This window comes from Nothobranchius furzeri, chromosome 6, assembly GCF_043380555.1.
Source record: "Nothobranchius furzeri strain GRZ-AD chromosome 6, NfurGRZ-RIMD1, whole genome shotgun sequence".
Lineage (NCBI taxonomy): Eukaryota > Metazoa > Chordata > Actinopteri > Cyprinodontiformes > Nothobranchiidae > Nothobranchius > Nothobranchius furzeri.
Genome location: NC_091746.1, coordinates 26,808,191 through 26,822,083, shown reverse-complemented (window position 1 = coordinate 26,822,083; position 13,893 = coordinate 26,808,191). Strand labels below are relative to the sequence as shown.

Sequence of the window (13,893 nt, the reverse complement as noted above, 5' to 3'; positions counted from 1 at the left end):
ATTTATACCCTGAAAATTTGGATGATTTATTACTAGATATGCTAATAGTTGTGTACATAAGGTAAACAGTTTGGGGCTGATTGGACATCCTTGTCTTATTCCACAAGTTATATTTATTCTTTTTGTTAATCCTGGGTTTAAGCAAACATATACTGTTAATATCAGTATAGAACATTTTTATCACTGAACAGAATTTTTTTTCCAAAACCGAAATATTCTAGGGTGGAAAATAAAAAACTATGTTCTATAGAATCAAAAGCTTTGAAATAGTCTATAAATAAAATGAGGCTGTCCGTTTCCAAAATAGACCTATAATCCAGCATATCCAGTACTAATCTCACATTATTATGTATGCTTCTTCCTTTTATAAACGCAGACTGATTATCATCTACTATTTCATCAATTACCATTTTCAGTCTTTCTGCATATAATAGCACTAATAATTTATAATCATTGCACAACCGAGTAATTGGCCTCCAGTTGTCTAAGTCTGTTGTATCTTTATTATTATTTTTTTTTGTTTGGGAAGAAGGGTTATTATTCCAGTTTTCATTGTTGGGGTAAGACAATCCTTCATTTATACACTCATTAAATGTACTTAATAATTCGTGAACATATTCCCAAAAAAATTTAAGAAATTCCGAGGTCAATCCATCAATACCGGGCGATTTCCCATTTTTCATTTTTTTCAGGGAATTTTCTACTTCTTTAATATTCAAATCATCCTCCAGATTTTTTTTGTCTTCCTCTCCAATAGATTTAATATTGTTCTTTATCTGAGTGAAGAAGGATTTAGATTCCTCCTCACAGAAATTAGAACTACATAGGTCTGAGTAAAAACGTAGAACGTCTTCCTTTATTTGATTTTGGTCTACTATTACAGTGTCATTTTTTCTTTATTTGCATATTTTCTTTTTGGATTGTCTAGACTTTTCTAATCCATAAAAATATGTTGAGTTCTTTTCGCCTTCTTCAATCCACTCAGCCCTGGATCTTACAAAGGCTCCATTCGCTTTTTCTATATAAATTTCATAAAGCTGTTTTTGGAGCAAGTTTAGCTCTGTTAGTTCATCCTCCGTGTTATTACCTTTATCACAGAGTAGGCTGATTCTTTTTAGCAGTTCTTTCTGCTTTGATTTTCTCTCTTTTGTCATAATTTTCCCCATTTCAATTGCTAACCTCTTTGTTTCAAATTTAAACCATTCTCATTTTCCTTTATTTGACATATCCATCCTTTTTACTTTTTGACAAAGGGCTTTTATTTGTTTGCAAAACCCTTCATTTGATAAAAGGCTATTAGTTTCCATAAACTGTCTGAAGAGCATATTTGTTTTATTATTATTAAAGTTAAGCGTATTAAACAATGATCAGTAAGCGGAGAAGTAATAATCTCACATTTCTTTACATTGTTTCCTATGGAGTGTGAGATTAGCCAATAATCTATTCTTGACCGTTGGTTTCCATTAGAAGCACTGATCCATGTGTATTCTGATTTTGTAGGATTGTCAAGTCAAGTCAACTTTATTTATATAGCACTTTATAACAGCATAAAAGCTGACCAAAGTGCTTAACAAGACAAAATGAACAGAATTTCCTCAAAAATTCTAAAAACAAGATAAAAAGTTCATCACAAGGTAAAATCATGATAAAACAAACAAATCAAACTGACATAAAAGCTACTAAAAACAGATGCATTCTCAAACTGAATTAAAAGCAACTGAGAACAGATGAGTCTTTAAGAGGGATTTAAAACCTGACAGTGATGAAACCATCCTAATCTGAATTGGGAGTGCATTCCACAACCTTGTTGCTGCTACTGAGAAAGCTCCATCACCCCTGAGCTTTCTTTGTTCTCGGCACCTCCAGGCGAAACTGGTCGGCTGACCTCAGTGACCGAGATGGGGAGAAAGTTACTAAAAGCTCACACAGATACTGTGGAGCAAGGCCATGTACAGCTCTAAAAGCCAATAAAAGAACCTTGTACTGGACCCTATAAACCACAGGCAGCCAGTGCAGCGAAGCTAAACTTGGGGTAATGTGCTCCCTTCTTTCTCGAACCCGTCAATAGGCGTGCTGCTGCATTTTGCACCATTTGAAGACGGGAGAGGTGAGACTGAGGAAGACCAAGGTACAGTGTGTTGCAATAGTCAAGGCGTGATGTAATTAATGCGTGAATCACCGTCTCAAAGTCATGACTTGAGAGCAGATGCTTAACCTTGGCAATCCTCCTTAACTGATAAAAACTGGCTATTTAATCTCCAGTAATCAAAAGTATTAGTGATAGAACAGAATTCTTGTAAGATATCATTGTTTTCAGGTTGCTGACCTCTAGGTGGTAACCTATCTAACCAAGAGTTTGGTGCAATATTAAAATCTCCTCCCACAACCACCTTATCTGTCATATAAACATTTTGCCAATCTGTTATCATTCTGCCCAAGTTTTCTAACATCTCTCTGTTTTTAATTTTATTATATCCATAAATAGAAAGTATAATAAATTTCTGATCATATATTCTATAGCTGCTATTAACCAGTGGCCGTCTTTGTCTCCTCTATGATCAATTACTTTCCCTGTAAATTTGCTAAATAGTATCATAACCCCTGCCGAATAGCTGGTACCATGGCTATATAAAATATTATCCCCCCACTGTTGTCTCCAAAAATGTTCCTCCTCTATGCCTGAATGTGTTTCCTGTAACAAAATTAAGTTGGCTCTTAACAAAATTAAAAAAGTGCCTTGCGCTTTATGGTGTTTTTCAACCCTCTAACATTCAAAGAAGTAAACAAAACTGACATACCAAACAAAACAAATGGCTAGAATGCTACCTAGTTATGTGGTTTATTGATGCTGAAGTGAGTGGTTACCAGTTAACTCAGCTGGTAATTTCATGTGAAATTTAGTGAGAAGCATAAAAAGATTGTGATTTTTTTTAGATGTAGACATTGTTTTCATCCTGTACACAAAGTTTGACATTTTGTTGTTAAGCTGTTAGTTTATTGTTGATTTACATTTTTCTAAGTTCTGAGATTACTTTTTGTCGTTACCCATCTATCCGATGGGTTAGTAGTAGTTAGGCAGCCTGCTTCCTTGTACAGGTTGAGCTCACAATAAAAACGAAGTCATCATTACCATTAAAATCATATCAGTGCCAGTGACATCTCTGATGTTATAAAAGGTTTTCCATCATTTCCTATTAAATCTTTTTTTTTTTCAGAAGCATGCACCAGAGGCCACATTATAAACTTAGTAAATCAAGTAAACGATGGACTGTGAATAATCACAACCAGTGGGTTTTATTTTCAGTCTGTTAAAATAAGAGAACAGGAACATTGACAGCACAGCTTTTTTTATTTGTTGTATTTCAATAGCAAAAAATACAGAGGTAATTGGGTACAAAGAAGACAATAAATCAAGATTTAGGAACTTCTTTTTCTTTGTTTCTATGAATGTGAACCTGGGGACCTGTGGATGATGTAACCAGCCTAATGGTTGTGCAGCACCAGGTTAAAGACTAACCCCTCCTTTCCACCGGAGCCGTGACGGAGCCGGCAGCAGCACGTCATAGCTGCTGATAGGAACCGCTGTGGTCAACAGAACCTTTTCCACCGGAGCCGTCAGCGGCGCGAGTCGGCCGCGTCTCAGCAGCAGCATGCCGGTTCTATTTTCTACGCGCTACACCTCTGAAACGGGGAAGGAGAGACAGGAAATCGGATGCGGAAACGGAGCGAAGCTTCCCGAGATTTTCAGAATAAAGAAACGTACTGCCTTCCGGTTGCTTTAAAAAAAAGTTATCATCTAGCTAGCAGTCTCCTTTGTTTTTCCGTAATGGACGACGAAAGGTTGATTACTGAAGTGGAGAAGTACCCAATCCTGTTTAATCCCAGTCACAGTTTTTATAAAGACAACGTCAAGAAGGATAACGCATGGAGTGACGTATCTGCGGTTTTGAGGCAAGATGGTGAGTTTATGCTAATTATCAACGTGATTTCTTTTCCGTATGGACCTCTGTCAGTTAGGCTATCTAAAATATATGGGCCTTGTTGTGTTTACTGACGAAGTCACGCATGATTTTGCTAATGTCGTGTGACAGCTGCTCCCCTGCTGCTTCGCGTCTCGTGGGAAGGGCCAAGCAGCAGCTTACGTGAGCAAGACGTGCTGCTGCAGTAAGCTGCTGCTGACGGCTCCGGTGGAAAGGAGAGGTAAAGGTGGCAGATCATGTGCTGCTGTGGCCCCCACACACTGGAGCTCGCACCTCCTGAGATCAGTGGACTCAGTGGTCTCCTTTAAAAAGCAGCTGAAACTCACCTGTTCAGGCAGATTTTGGTGTGACCTTCATCACCACCTTCTTCTCATGCCGCTACCTCTACCAATTTCTGTCTTTCTCAGGATTCTTTATTACTGTTTATTTATTTTTGTCCCTTCTCGTTTTTCTGTCAATATTTATTTTTTCAAATTTTCACCTAATATTTTCCAAATCATTCTTATATTTGTTTAAATCTTTTTAGGTCCTTGTGAAGTGCCACGTGATTTTTATCTTGAGAGGCGTAATATAAAAAATAGATTTTTTTCTTCTACCTCTTGCCCAATCACCGCTGATCAGCACCAGCTCCCCTGATCCTTCACAGGTAGGTATAGAAGATGGCTGGACTTTAGCACAAAGAGTAGAAGTTTAAAAGACGTCTAACTCTATTGACATTGCAATAATCCTAACTGGCTCTCATCTATCTTACAGGGCCGTTACGTGTTTGCGTCGATGTGTTTTCAGATGATCCAGACGTTTGAAGCTCTGGCCACAAAGCGCGCAGCAGTATGGCCTTTCACCCGTGTGGATACGCTGGTGAACCTTCAGAATGTCCGCCCTCGTGAAGCTCTTGTCACACATGTTGCACCGATGAGGTTTTTCTTGGGTGTGAATTCTTTGGTGCAACTTTAGATTCCAGAGGCGGCTGAACTTGTTGCCACAAACGGCGCAGCAATAAGGTTTGTCAACCGTTTGGCAACATTTGTGTGTTTTTAGGTCCACAAAGGAAGAGAACCCTTTTCCACAGTGGTTACACAGGTGGAGCCCCGGTCCTGTGTGAGTCCTCTGGTGGACTTTTGGATGACAAGCTTGAGCAGTGGTCCTTGTATGTTGGTTGCAGGAGTACAGAGGCTCTAGTTCGGTGTCTCTGTGGGTCTGGTTGTTGGTCTTAAGTGAAACAGATTCAGGAAAAGAGGTAAAGCCTTGGTTATTAGAGCTGCTCCTTCCTCCACCTCCTACAGTTTGGTGATGCAGTCCGTGTTCCAGATTTAAGGTACCGGAGAAGGCATCCGAGGCCTCATACATATTAGTGCCATCTAGAGAGGGGTTGAATCGAACACCCTGACCATGAAAGTTTACTCTACCGCCTGACTCACCAGACACCTGATCAGCGTACCGAACATTTGGATCCTGCAGATATCCTTCCTCATCTATAAGGAAGCAGCTGAACTCTCCGCGTCCCTCGTTGGTCCTTAAAGGCGATGCTGCTGCTGCTGAACTCTCACTCTTTTTATTCTGTGTGGAGCCTGCTGGGAAACACTGGTGCTCCGATCCACTAGGTGCCTCCAGATCTTCATTATGATGGCCCGCGTAGTTAAGATCATCAGCCAGATGGGTTGGAGAATCTCGTAAACCACCAAAGTCGGCCATGTTTATGGCATTGTTGTCTCTGTGTCCGGTCTTGTCAAAGTCGTCTAACTCATTGATGCCGTACCGGTTCTGGAACAGGGGCTCAGGGGAACCACCTTGGCTTGACGGTCTCTGATCAAATCCAGTCTCCCAGTTCACTTGGCCCTTTGAACTCTGAAGACTGAAGGGTTTACTGGGTCCTGGCAGACTGGATGCATCTGTTTCACAGGCAGGAAGGGAAAAGCGTTTCAAGCAGGTCCAAATGACACAATTAACTTAGAAAAAAAGAAAATATTCATCTTGCTTAGGGCTGCACAATATATCGTAAACATCGATGACGATGTTACTTGCGATAAATAAAAACTTAACTCAGGAACAAAAATAATCAAAAACAAAAAAATTAAAAAATTCATAAAAATGAGAAAAGCAAAAGATGTGAGGAAAGGGAAAAATAAAATGAACAAGAAAAGGCGATCCGTGGATCCCGGGAAAAGCAGAATCAGCTAAAAGAGCTAACGAAGCTAACTCAGGTGTTCGCTAACCATCTAAATGAAGTGCCGTCCACCTCGGGGGCGGACATTTAACCTATGAGAACCCACCCGATTGGCCAAATGGGTGAAGAGCTCTATTTGATTTGTTAAAAAAAATCATTCTTCCGTTTGATGGACAGAATGCGTTATGTGTAGCAAACATTTGAGCTGACCACTCATTGCGATATTAATCTGTTCTTTGCGATATGCATATTGTGCATGCTGATATTGCGATAACGATATATTTGCGATATATTGTGCAGCCCTAACTCAAATGTTTGCTACACATAACGCATTCTGTCCATCAAACGGAAGCATGATGTTTTTTAACAAATCAAATAGAGCTCTTCGCCCTTTTGGCCAATCGGGTGGGTTCTCATAGGGTAGATGCCCGCCTCCAAGGTGGACGGCACTTCGTTTAGATCAGGGGTATCAAATATGCGGCCCGCGGGCCGGATCCTGCCCGCAAGTGGGTTAAATCCGGCCCGCGAGATGGTTGTGTAAACTTTATTTTCATACTTTACAATGTAGAGTGAAAATAAACTTAGTTTTCTCTGTAATGAGTATAAATAAAACAAAGCTGCGCTCAAGGCTCACACAAGAACTTGAATCACATCCTGAAGTTGGCCGCCACTCAGGATGTGACTTCTGATATTGATGTGCTGGTGAAAGCTAAAAGATGTAAAGTTAAATGAGTCAAATATACTTTAAGTGCTGCATGAAACTGATCTTGCAATGTGATCTGTAAGCTCTTTGAACCACTAAGGAATTTTTTTTTAATTTGTTGATTTTTTTTTTTTTTCAAATTTTCAAGTACACTTCAGGTGCTGTACTTGTACAATTTTGGATACACTGTCCTCAGGCTCCAGCTTTGTTTCATATTGATTGTATTAAAACAAAGAAAACAATCTGAAGTTGTTTTTTTTTATTTACCACTAGGGACTAGATTTCCCTCAATGTGGCCCCTGAGCTAAAATGAGTTTGACACCCCTGGTTTAGATGGTTAGCAAACATCTGAGATAGCTTTATTCTGCTCTTTTTGCTGATTCTGCTTTTCCCGGGATCCACGGTTCGCCTTTTCTTGTTCATTTTCTTTTCCCTTTTCTCATTTTGATGATTTTTTTTATTTCTTTGTTTTTGATCATTTTTGTTCCTGAGTTAAGTTTTTATTTATCACCAGTAATATCGCCATCGCAATATTTATCACTGTTCTCGAATATCGCAGGTTTTCCTAATATCATGCAGCCTTAATCTTGCTGCTTCTAATTGATTCAGTTAATTGGATTAATTGATTGTTTCATTAGGATTTGGCGGTACCCGAGTAAAAAAAAAATACTGAACAAAGTTCCGGAAAGTCTGTGGCTTAAAACTCACCACCTGTGCTGAGGCCCCACTCTCGTGACTCGCTAACTTCTGGCGTGTTCTGAAGAGCTTCTTCTTTGAAGATTTTATCCCTTTTCTCCACTTGCACACCCGATGTCTGTCAGATAAGTAGACAGAACACACACACTTAAGTCAGACTGTGGTAAATGTGGAATAGGTTCTAGTTAAAGTGACCATGTGCAATAGAGGTGCTGAAAAAATAGATTCAAGTCTGAATCGGGATTCTTATTCATAAAGATTCAGAATCGATTCCAAGAACTCAAATATTTGGCATGTTACAGGTCTGAGATGCACTTTTTTTATCTTTGTTAGGAGAGTCAGTACTCTGATTACTTTTGTGGTCCCATAAATTGAGGTGATTTATGTTTGAATCTGCTGATAAGAGGGCACTTGAATGTCATTTTTTCCATACTCAGAAATTTGAGATATTCTCATATTTATTTTCTAAGTTGATAAATGAGTACTCAGGATTACTCATGTAACTTGTTTCTTCACATACTTGAAAAGTATTTGACCGTATTACTTTCAAAGCTACTGTTAATAACTACAGATTTGTTATATTTTACAAGGTAAGCAAAAATAAATGTTGCCTTTTGGTCAAAAGATTGTTTCTGTTTACAGTTTTAGAATCACTTTATTTTACTTTGTAAATTTGCACTTTTGGAGCGTGACCAGTTTAAAGTCAAATAAAAATGTCCCATAGCTTTCACTAACTTGTACAACAAAGTAGTTCATCCTGGAGCTGACACTCTTTGTTAATACTGATTGTGAATCGATTTAAATTGAGAATCGATTCTGAATCGAATCGGCACCCCAAGAATCGGAATCGAATCAAATCGTGAGTTGCTCTGAGATCCACATCCCTAATGTGCAATGTGTGTGTGTGTGTTACAGAGGCTTCACATGGTGTAAAATTACACAGACTTGTAGTTTTTTTCACCTTTAGATAACAGAAAAATGTTGCTCCAAGGCTCACATCAGTTTTTAATTGTTTTAAAATGATTGGATTTTAAATGCACCACTGTTACTGCAGCATCCACCTGATTTATACTGGCTTGCATGGCACACGTGTGTGATAAGAATGTTTTAGTAACCTACAGAATAAAGTCTGTGACAGCTTTAGAATTGTAAAATCAAATGTTGTAATGGACCAGTTAATTTGAAGATCTTTAATAGATTTATTGTTTTAAACTGTTTTTCTTTCTCTGAATGCCTGACTACCCCCCCCCCCCCCCCCCCTTAGAGATAGGGTGAGGAGCTCGGACATTTGGGAGGGACTCGGAGTAGAACCGCTGCTCCTCCGGATCGAAAGGAGTCAGTTGAGGTGGTTTGGGCATCTGGTCAGGATGCCTCCTGGACGCCTCCCCGGGGAGGTGTTTCGGGCATGTCCTGCCGGCAGGAGGCCCCCGGGTCAACCCAGGACACGTTGGAGAGGTTACACCTCCAATCTGGTCCGGGAACGCCTCGGGGTCCTGCCGGAGGAGCTGGTGGAGGTGGCCGGGGAGAGGACGGTCTGGAGCTCCCTAGTTGAGATGCTGCCTCCGCGACCCGGACCCGGATAAGCGGAGGAAGACGACGACGATCTTCGTTCCTACCCTCACCTATGGTCACGAGCTTTGGGTAGTGACCAAAAGAATGAGATTGTGGATACAAGCAGCTAAAATTAGTTTCTCCGCAGGATGTCTGGGCTCTCTCTAGATGGGGTGAGAAGCTCGGTCATCCGGAAGGGGCTCAGAGTAGATCTTCTGCTCCTCCACATCAAGAGGAGCCAGTTGAAGTGGCTTAGGCATCTGGTCTAGATGCCTCCTGGACACCTCCCTGGTGAGGTTTTCTGGGCACGTCCAACCGGGAAAAAGACCCAAGGGGAGACCCAGGACAAGCTGGCGAGACTATGTCTCTTGTCACAGCTGCCAGCCTGGGGAGTGAAAAGCAGGAGCCAGGATCACCCAGGTCTAGTGATCAGCCGGACACCGCCCCTCCTCCTCCTCCCTTCCAGGATGCTGAGGAGCACAGCTGAGCTGAATCCTGCTGATGAGCCACACCTAGGATAAAAAGGCTGTGCCTTCAGCAGTCTGGGAGACAGCAGTGCAGGGGTTCTGCTGTTCTCCATTCTTCGTTTTGTTTTAACCCCTTCGTTCGTTCGATCCTTCGTTTTGATGAGTTTAACTTTTATAGTTAAACTCTTGAGCGATCCTGTGGGATCTTATGTTCGTTGGTTTTTAAGGTTAACTTCGTTTGTTGCAATTTTATTGACTTCGTTTTTAAAACACCTTCTGTTCCGGTAAAACTTTTAACATAAGTTTTAACCAGGTGTTTATAATGTTGGTAACTGCTCTTTTAATGTTAACCTTTTTGAGAGTATTTTTGTTTAGCATTATCTTAATAATGCTCGCCATCTGTTTGCTTGTGTTTTTAATACCTTTTGTACGAATAAACCCATTTTAAACTCTGCCGCCAGTTCTTATGTTACCCCCATCCTTCACAATTTTACTATCTCATGTCGGGGACGTAACATAAATGGGGGCTCGTCCGGGATTTTTAACAACAGACTGTGAAGGAATGTACAAATCCCCTGGTGGTGGTAATTTTAATGGTGTTTTGTTTGTTTTAAAAGGTTTTAAGCAACAGATGACTTGTGGATGACTGGCGGGTGCTTCTGGAGGCCCCGCCCCTGCCGGAGGATCCACTGCTGGATGGGCTCTCAAGAGTCCACAAGCCTGATCCAGCCAAGCATGATGAGTGGAGAAAGGAAAAACAATGGATCCAGAGATGACCCCCACAGGCAGGCTCAGGTGTTGCACCAAGCGGGTTAGCGTTGGTGGTTTACTCCACCATCTCGGGAGCACCCCAGGAAGGGCAGTGGCTAACCCCCTCCCTTTGCTGGTCAGAATGTGCAACAGCACATGTGCTTAATCTGCCCGCCTGCGATGTGCATGAAGACTAGGGATTTTAGATAGCCTGTTTTATCGGGGGTCTCTCTTGTTTTGATGTGATCCTCGCTTTTAAAGAAAAAGTTTTAAAAGTTACTATTGTGTCCTGTGCTAACTTTTATCCTTTTTCTTTCGTTTATGTGTGGGGGTGTCACAGCTGCCAGCCTGGGGAGTGAAAAGCAGGAGCCAGGATCACCCAGGTCTAGTGATCAGCCGGACACTGCCCCTCCTCCTCCTCTCTTCCAGGCTGCTGAGGAGCACAGCTGAGCTGAATCCTGCTGATGAGCCACACCTAGGATAAAAAGGCTGTGCCTTCAGCAGTCTGGGAGACAGCAGTGCAGGGGTTCTGCTGTTCTCCATTCTTCGTTTTGTTTTAACCCCTTCGTTCGTTCGATCCTTCGTTTTGATGAGTTTAACTTTTATAGTTAAACTCTTGAGCGATCCTGTGGGATCTTATGTTCGTTGGTTTTTAAGGTTAACTTCATTTGCTGCAATTTTATTGACTTCGTTTTTAAAACACCTTCTGTTCCGGTAAAACTTTTAATAAGTTTTAACCAGGTGTTTTTAATGTTGGTAACTGCTCTTTTAATGTTAACCTTTTTGAGAGTATTTTTGTTTAGCATTATCTTAATAATGCTCGCCATCTGTTTGCTTGTGTTTTAATACCTTTTGTACGAATAAACCCATTTTAAACTCTGCCGCCAGTTCTTATGTTACCCCCATTGTTCACATTTTTACTATCTCATGTCGGGGACTTAACACTCTCAGTTGGGCAGGGAACGCCTTGGGATTACCCGGGAAGAGCTGGCCAAAGTGGCTGGGGAGAGGGAAGTCTAGGCCTCTTGGCTCAAGCCTGATTCATGCTTCTCATTCAGCGCCGCAAGGGACAGACACGCACAGACTGACAGAAACGTTTTGCCCTCATTCTTCTCCGTCTCCTGGGGAGTGTTGCAAAGCAATTCCCCGCCAGGACACCAGAGGGCGTAGTGCTGTTTTGTGGTATCCTGTCATGTATCTGGTCCAAGATGGTGTGTTTTTATTGTGTTTTTTTTTATACAAGAGACTTTTGTCTCTCATTCTCCTCCACCTCTTCATGCGCTCGCCACCTCTAAACCCACATTTCCTGTCATTTCCGTCCACAAATAAAACGCTTGCGGCGTATCTTTTCACTCCTCCAGTCACGGGGGAATTAAACGTTCATATTTTAGAGTTTTTTCGCGAGGTATTCTTCAAGCTTCTCCGTGTCTGCTGCTAGTTATTCTCTGCTCTCTTTATGTTTTTAAGGGTGCAATGGCGGCGTTGTAGACGGTGCCCTGACCAATCACAAGCTTGCGTTCTCAGTCTCGTTCGACGGATGTTTAGAAAAGTGGGCTCGACTCCGTACGTACTTGCGTGCCTGCCGGGGCCCTACGCAAGGACGGATAATGGCGTTGCGTGTCTCCGCACTGACGCAGACGGAGAAGCATGAATCAGCCTTTAGGCTGCTTCCCCTGCGACCCGACTCAAGATAAGCAGAAGAAAATGGATGGATAATTGTGTGTTTTAATAACTTGAATTTCTTAAGTATGAAGAACCTGAAAATGTCTCTGTGTGTAAACCCATCCCACCTGAGTTGTCTTCATGGAGCCGTGGACCTCCGGATTTGCCTCCTCGATCTCCTCACTTCTGGTTTCTGCCGTAGTTTTCAGGGAACCTGGAGCCACTTCGTGTAGAACACTCTCCTGTTTCAGGACTTTTTCTGAAAATAGAGACATTATAAATAAAGACAACATCTGAAATTTAAATGAACACTATGTTCTTCAGGGACCTCTTAAAGATCTTTAGATCAGCATTTTAGGAAAATTTGTTAAGTTGCTGCTGCGCTGTGTTAACACAACAGAGACAGAAGGTGGATGGTGTACAAGGATCATATTAACTTTATTCCAGCTCCTATAAAACGTGATTTTCCTGGGAAAAGCCTGCTGTCACTGACCTGTCTCGGTGGGTTTGTTTTCATCGGGTAAACCGACCCTCCCACAGTCAGCACACCTCTCTTTCCGCTCTTCTTGCCTTTTCAGTCGCTTCTTTAGGACCTGAACCTGTGACCGGTACCGCGTCACCTCCTCCACAAAGCTGTCCTCCACCAGACGGGTGATTTCATACAAGGCTGCTTTGAAAACGGTTTCCATCACTCCAGAAAGTTGGGACTGAAACGTTAGCAACGTCTCGGCCATTGTTCCCAACAATGAGATAAAGAATTCCTGGATTCCTTTTTGGGAAACGAACTATTCTTTTAAACGACACGCTAAGCCTACAGAAGCAGGTTTGCCAGTGTTTGGCAGGTTTTTGCTCGTGTAAGTCGTTTATTGAGGAGTTTTTATCATCGAATGGGTCCTGCTTGTTTAGCGGTAGTAGTTTTAATCGAGCCAACCGTTAAACGAACTCTAGCAGCTTTTAGCGCGTTACCGTAATCGTAACTCTCCCGTCACACGCTCCATCATTGCTTACATTCTGCCTTTTCAGCACGGGTAGCTCTCCAGCTCGTCTAGCTAGCGCTAAAAGATGCTTTTGCATCAATTGTTGTTCCGTAAACACTTCCGGATATTAAAGTACGGGTCGCGAGAAGGGACATTGGCGGTCCATCAAACAAATCCAAGATGGCGTTGGTCAGAATGCTCTTGTTAAAGCTTCTGCGTATTATTTCCATTTTATATTAAGTGTATTGTTTCTAATTGGAAATTTGAATTGATTCCACTTTGGATCGTTGATCCACAGCACCACTCGGGCCATTTGTGTCCCCTGATCTTTTTAAACCAAAATACACACCGGTTCTTGAAATCTGGTCCTTCACACAATTTTATTTCTGCCTGCAATGACAACAAATTATTTTAGGTCATAAATCGATTGTTCCTTTAGTTTAGTGTTTTGTGCTATTTAAAATAAAAAACTTTATTTGATCAAGTTTTGAGTTTACTTGAGCTTTCCAGTGTTTCCACCACTAATAAAATTATGATAAGATTTTGATCTTTTTTTTAAATGTTAATGTTTCATTTGTTTTTCCCATGACTTTATAAACACAATACCAAAATATTGCTACATTTTATGTAATGCAGCTGTTGCTTTAAAATAAATAGAATTTCATTGTCCCCGGATTGGCTTTTAAGTCAGTTAAAATATTTAAAACCGAACAATATAACCGTATAAAATAAATGTTTTAATCAGTAATGACTTTTCAGAGTAAGTAGCCTAAAGTGAAAGGGAATAATAATGGAAGCTGAGGATACATAAAGGACATGTTTTTACCAAGTGTCTGCCATTTTGGAGAATAAATATATACATTTTTTTGTCTGTTTACTGTCTAAAAACTAAAATAACTACTTCCCCTTGTAGCTCCTGGATTTTGTTCATTGTGTTGGCCAA

General features: G+C 41.2%; 1 protein-coding gene across 1 annotated transcript; it reads right to left on the bottom strand.

Annotated features, from left to right (window-relative positions):
• Positions 1–3,330: 3,330 nt before the first annotated feature.
• si:ch73-109d9.2 (zinc finger protein 37 homolog) lies at positions 3,331–13,147 on the bottom strand. Its single transcript, XM_015972160.3, has 4 exons — positions 12,467–13,147; positions 12,102–12,232; positions 7,556–7,661; positions 3,331–5,869 (listed from the first exon to the last, which is right to left on the bottom strand). Exons 1-4 carry the CDS (start codon positions 12,705–12,707, stop codon positions 4,728–4,730), a joined length of 1,620 nt encoding a protein of 539 aa, XP_015827646.1. The 5' UTR covers positions 12,708–13,147; the 3' UTR covers positions 3,331–4,727.
• Between the last annotated feature and the right edge of the window lie 746 nt (positions 13,148–13,893).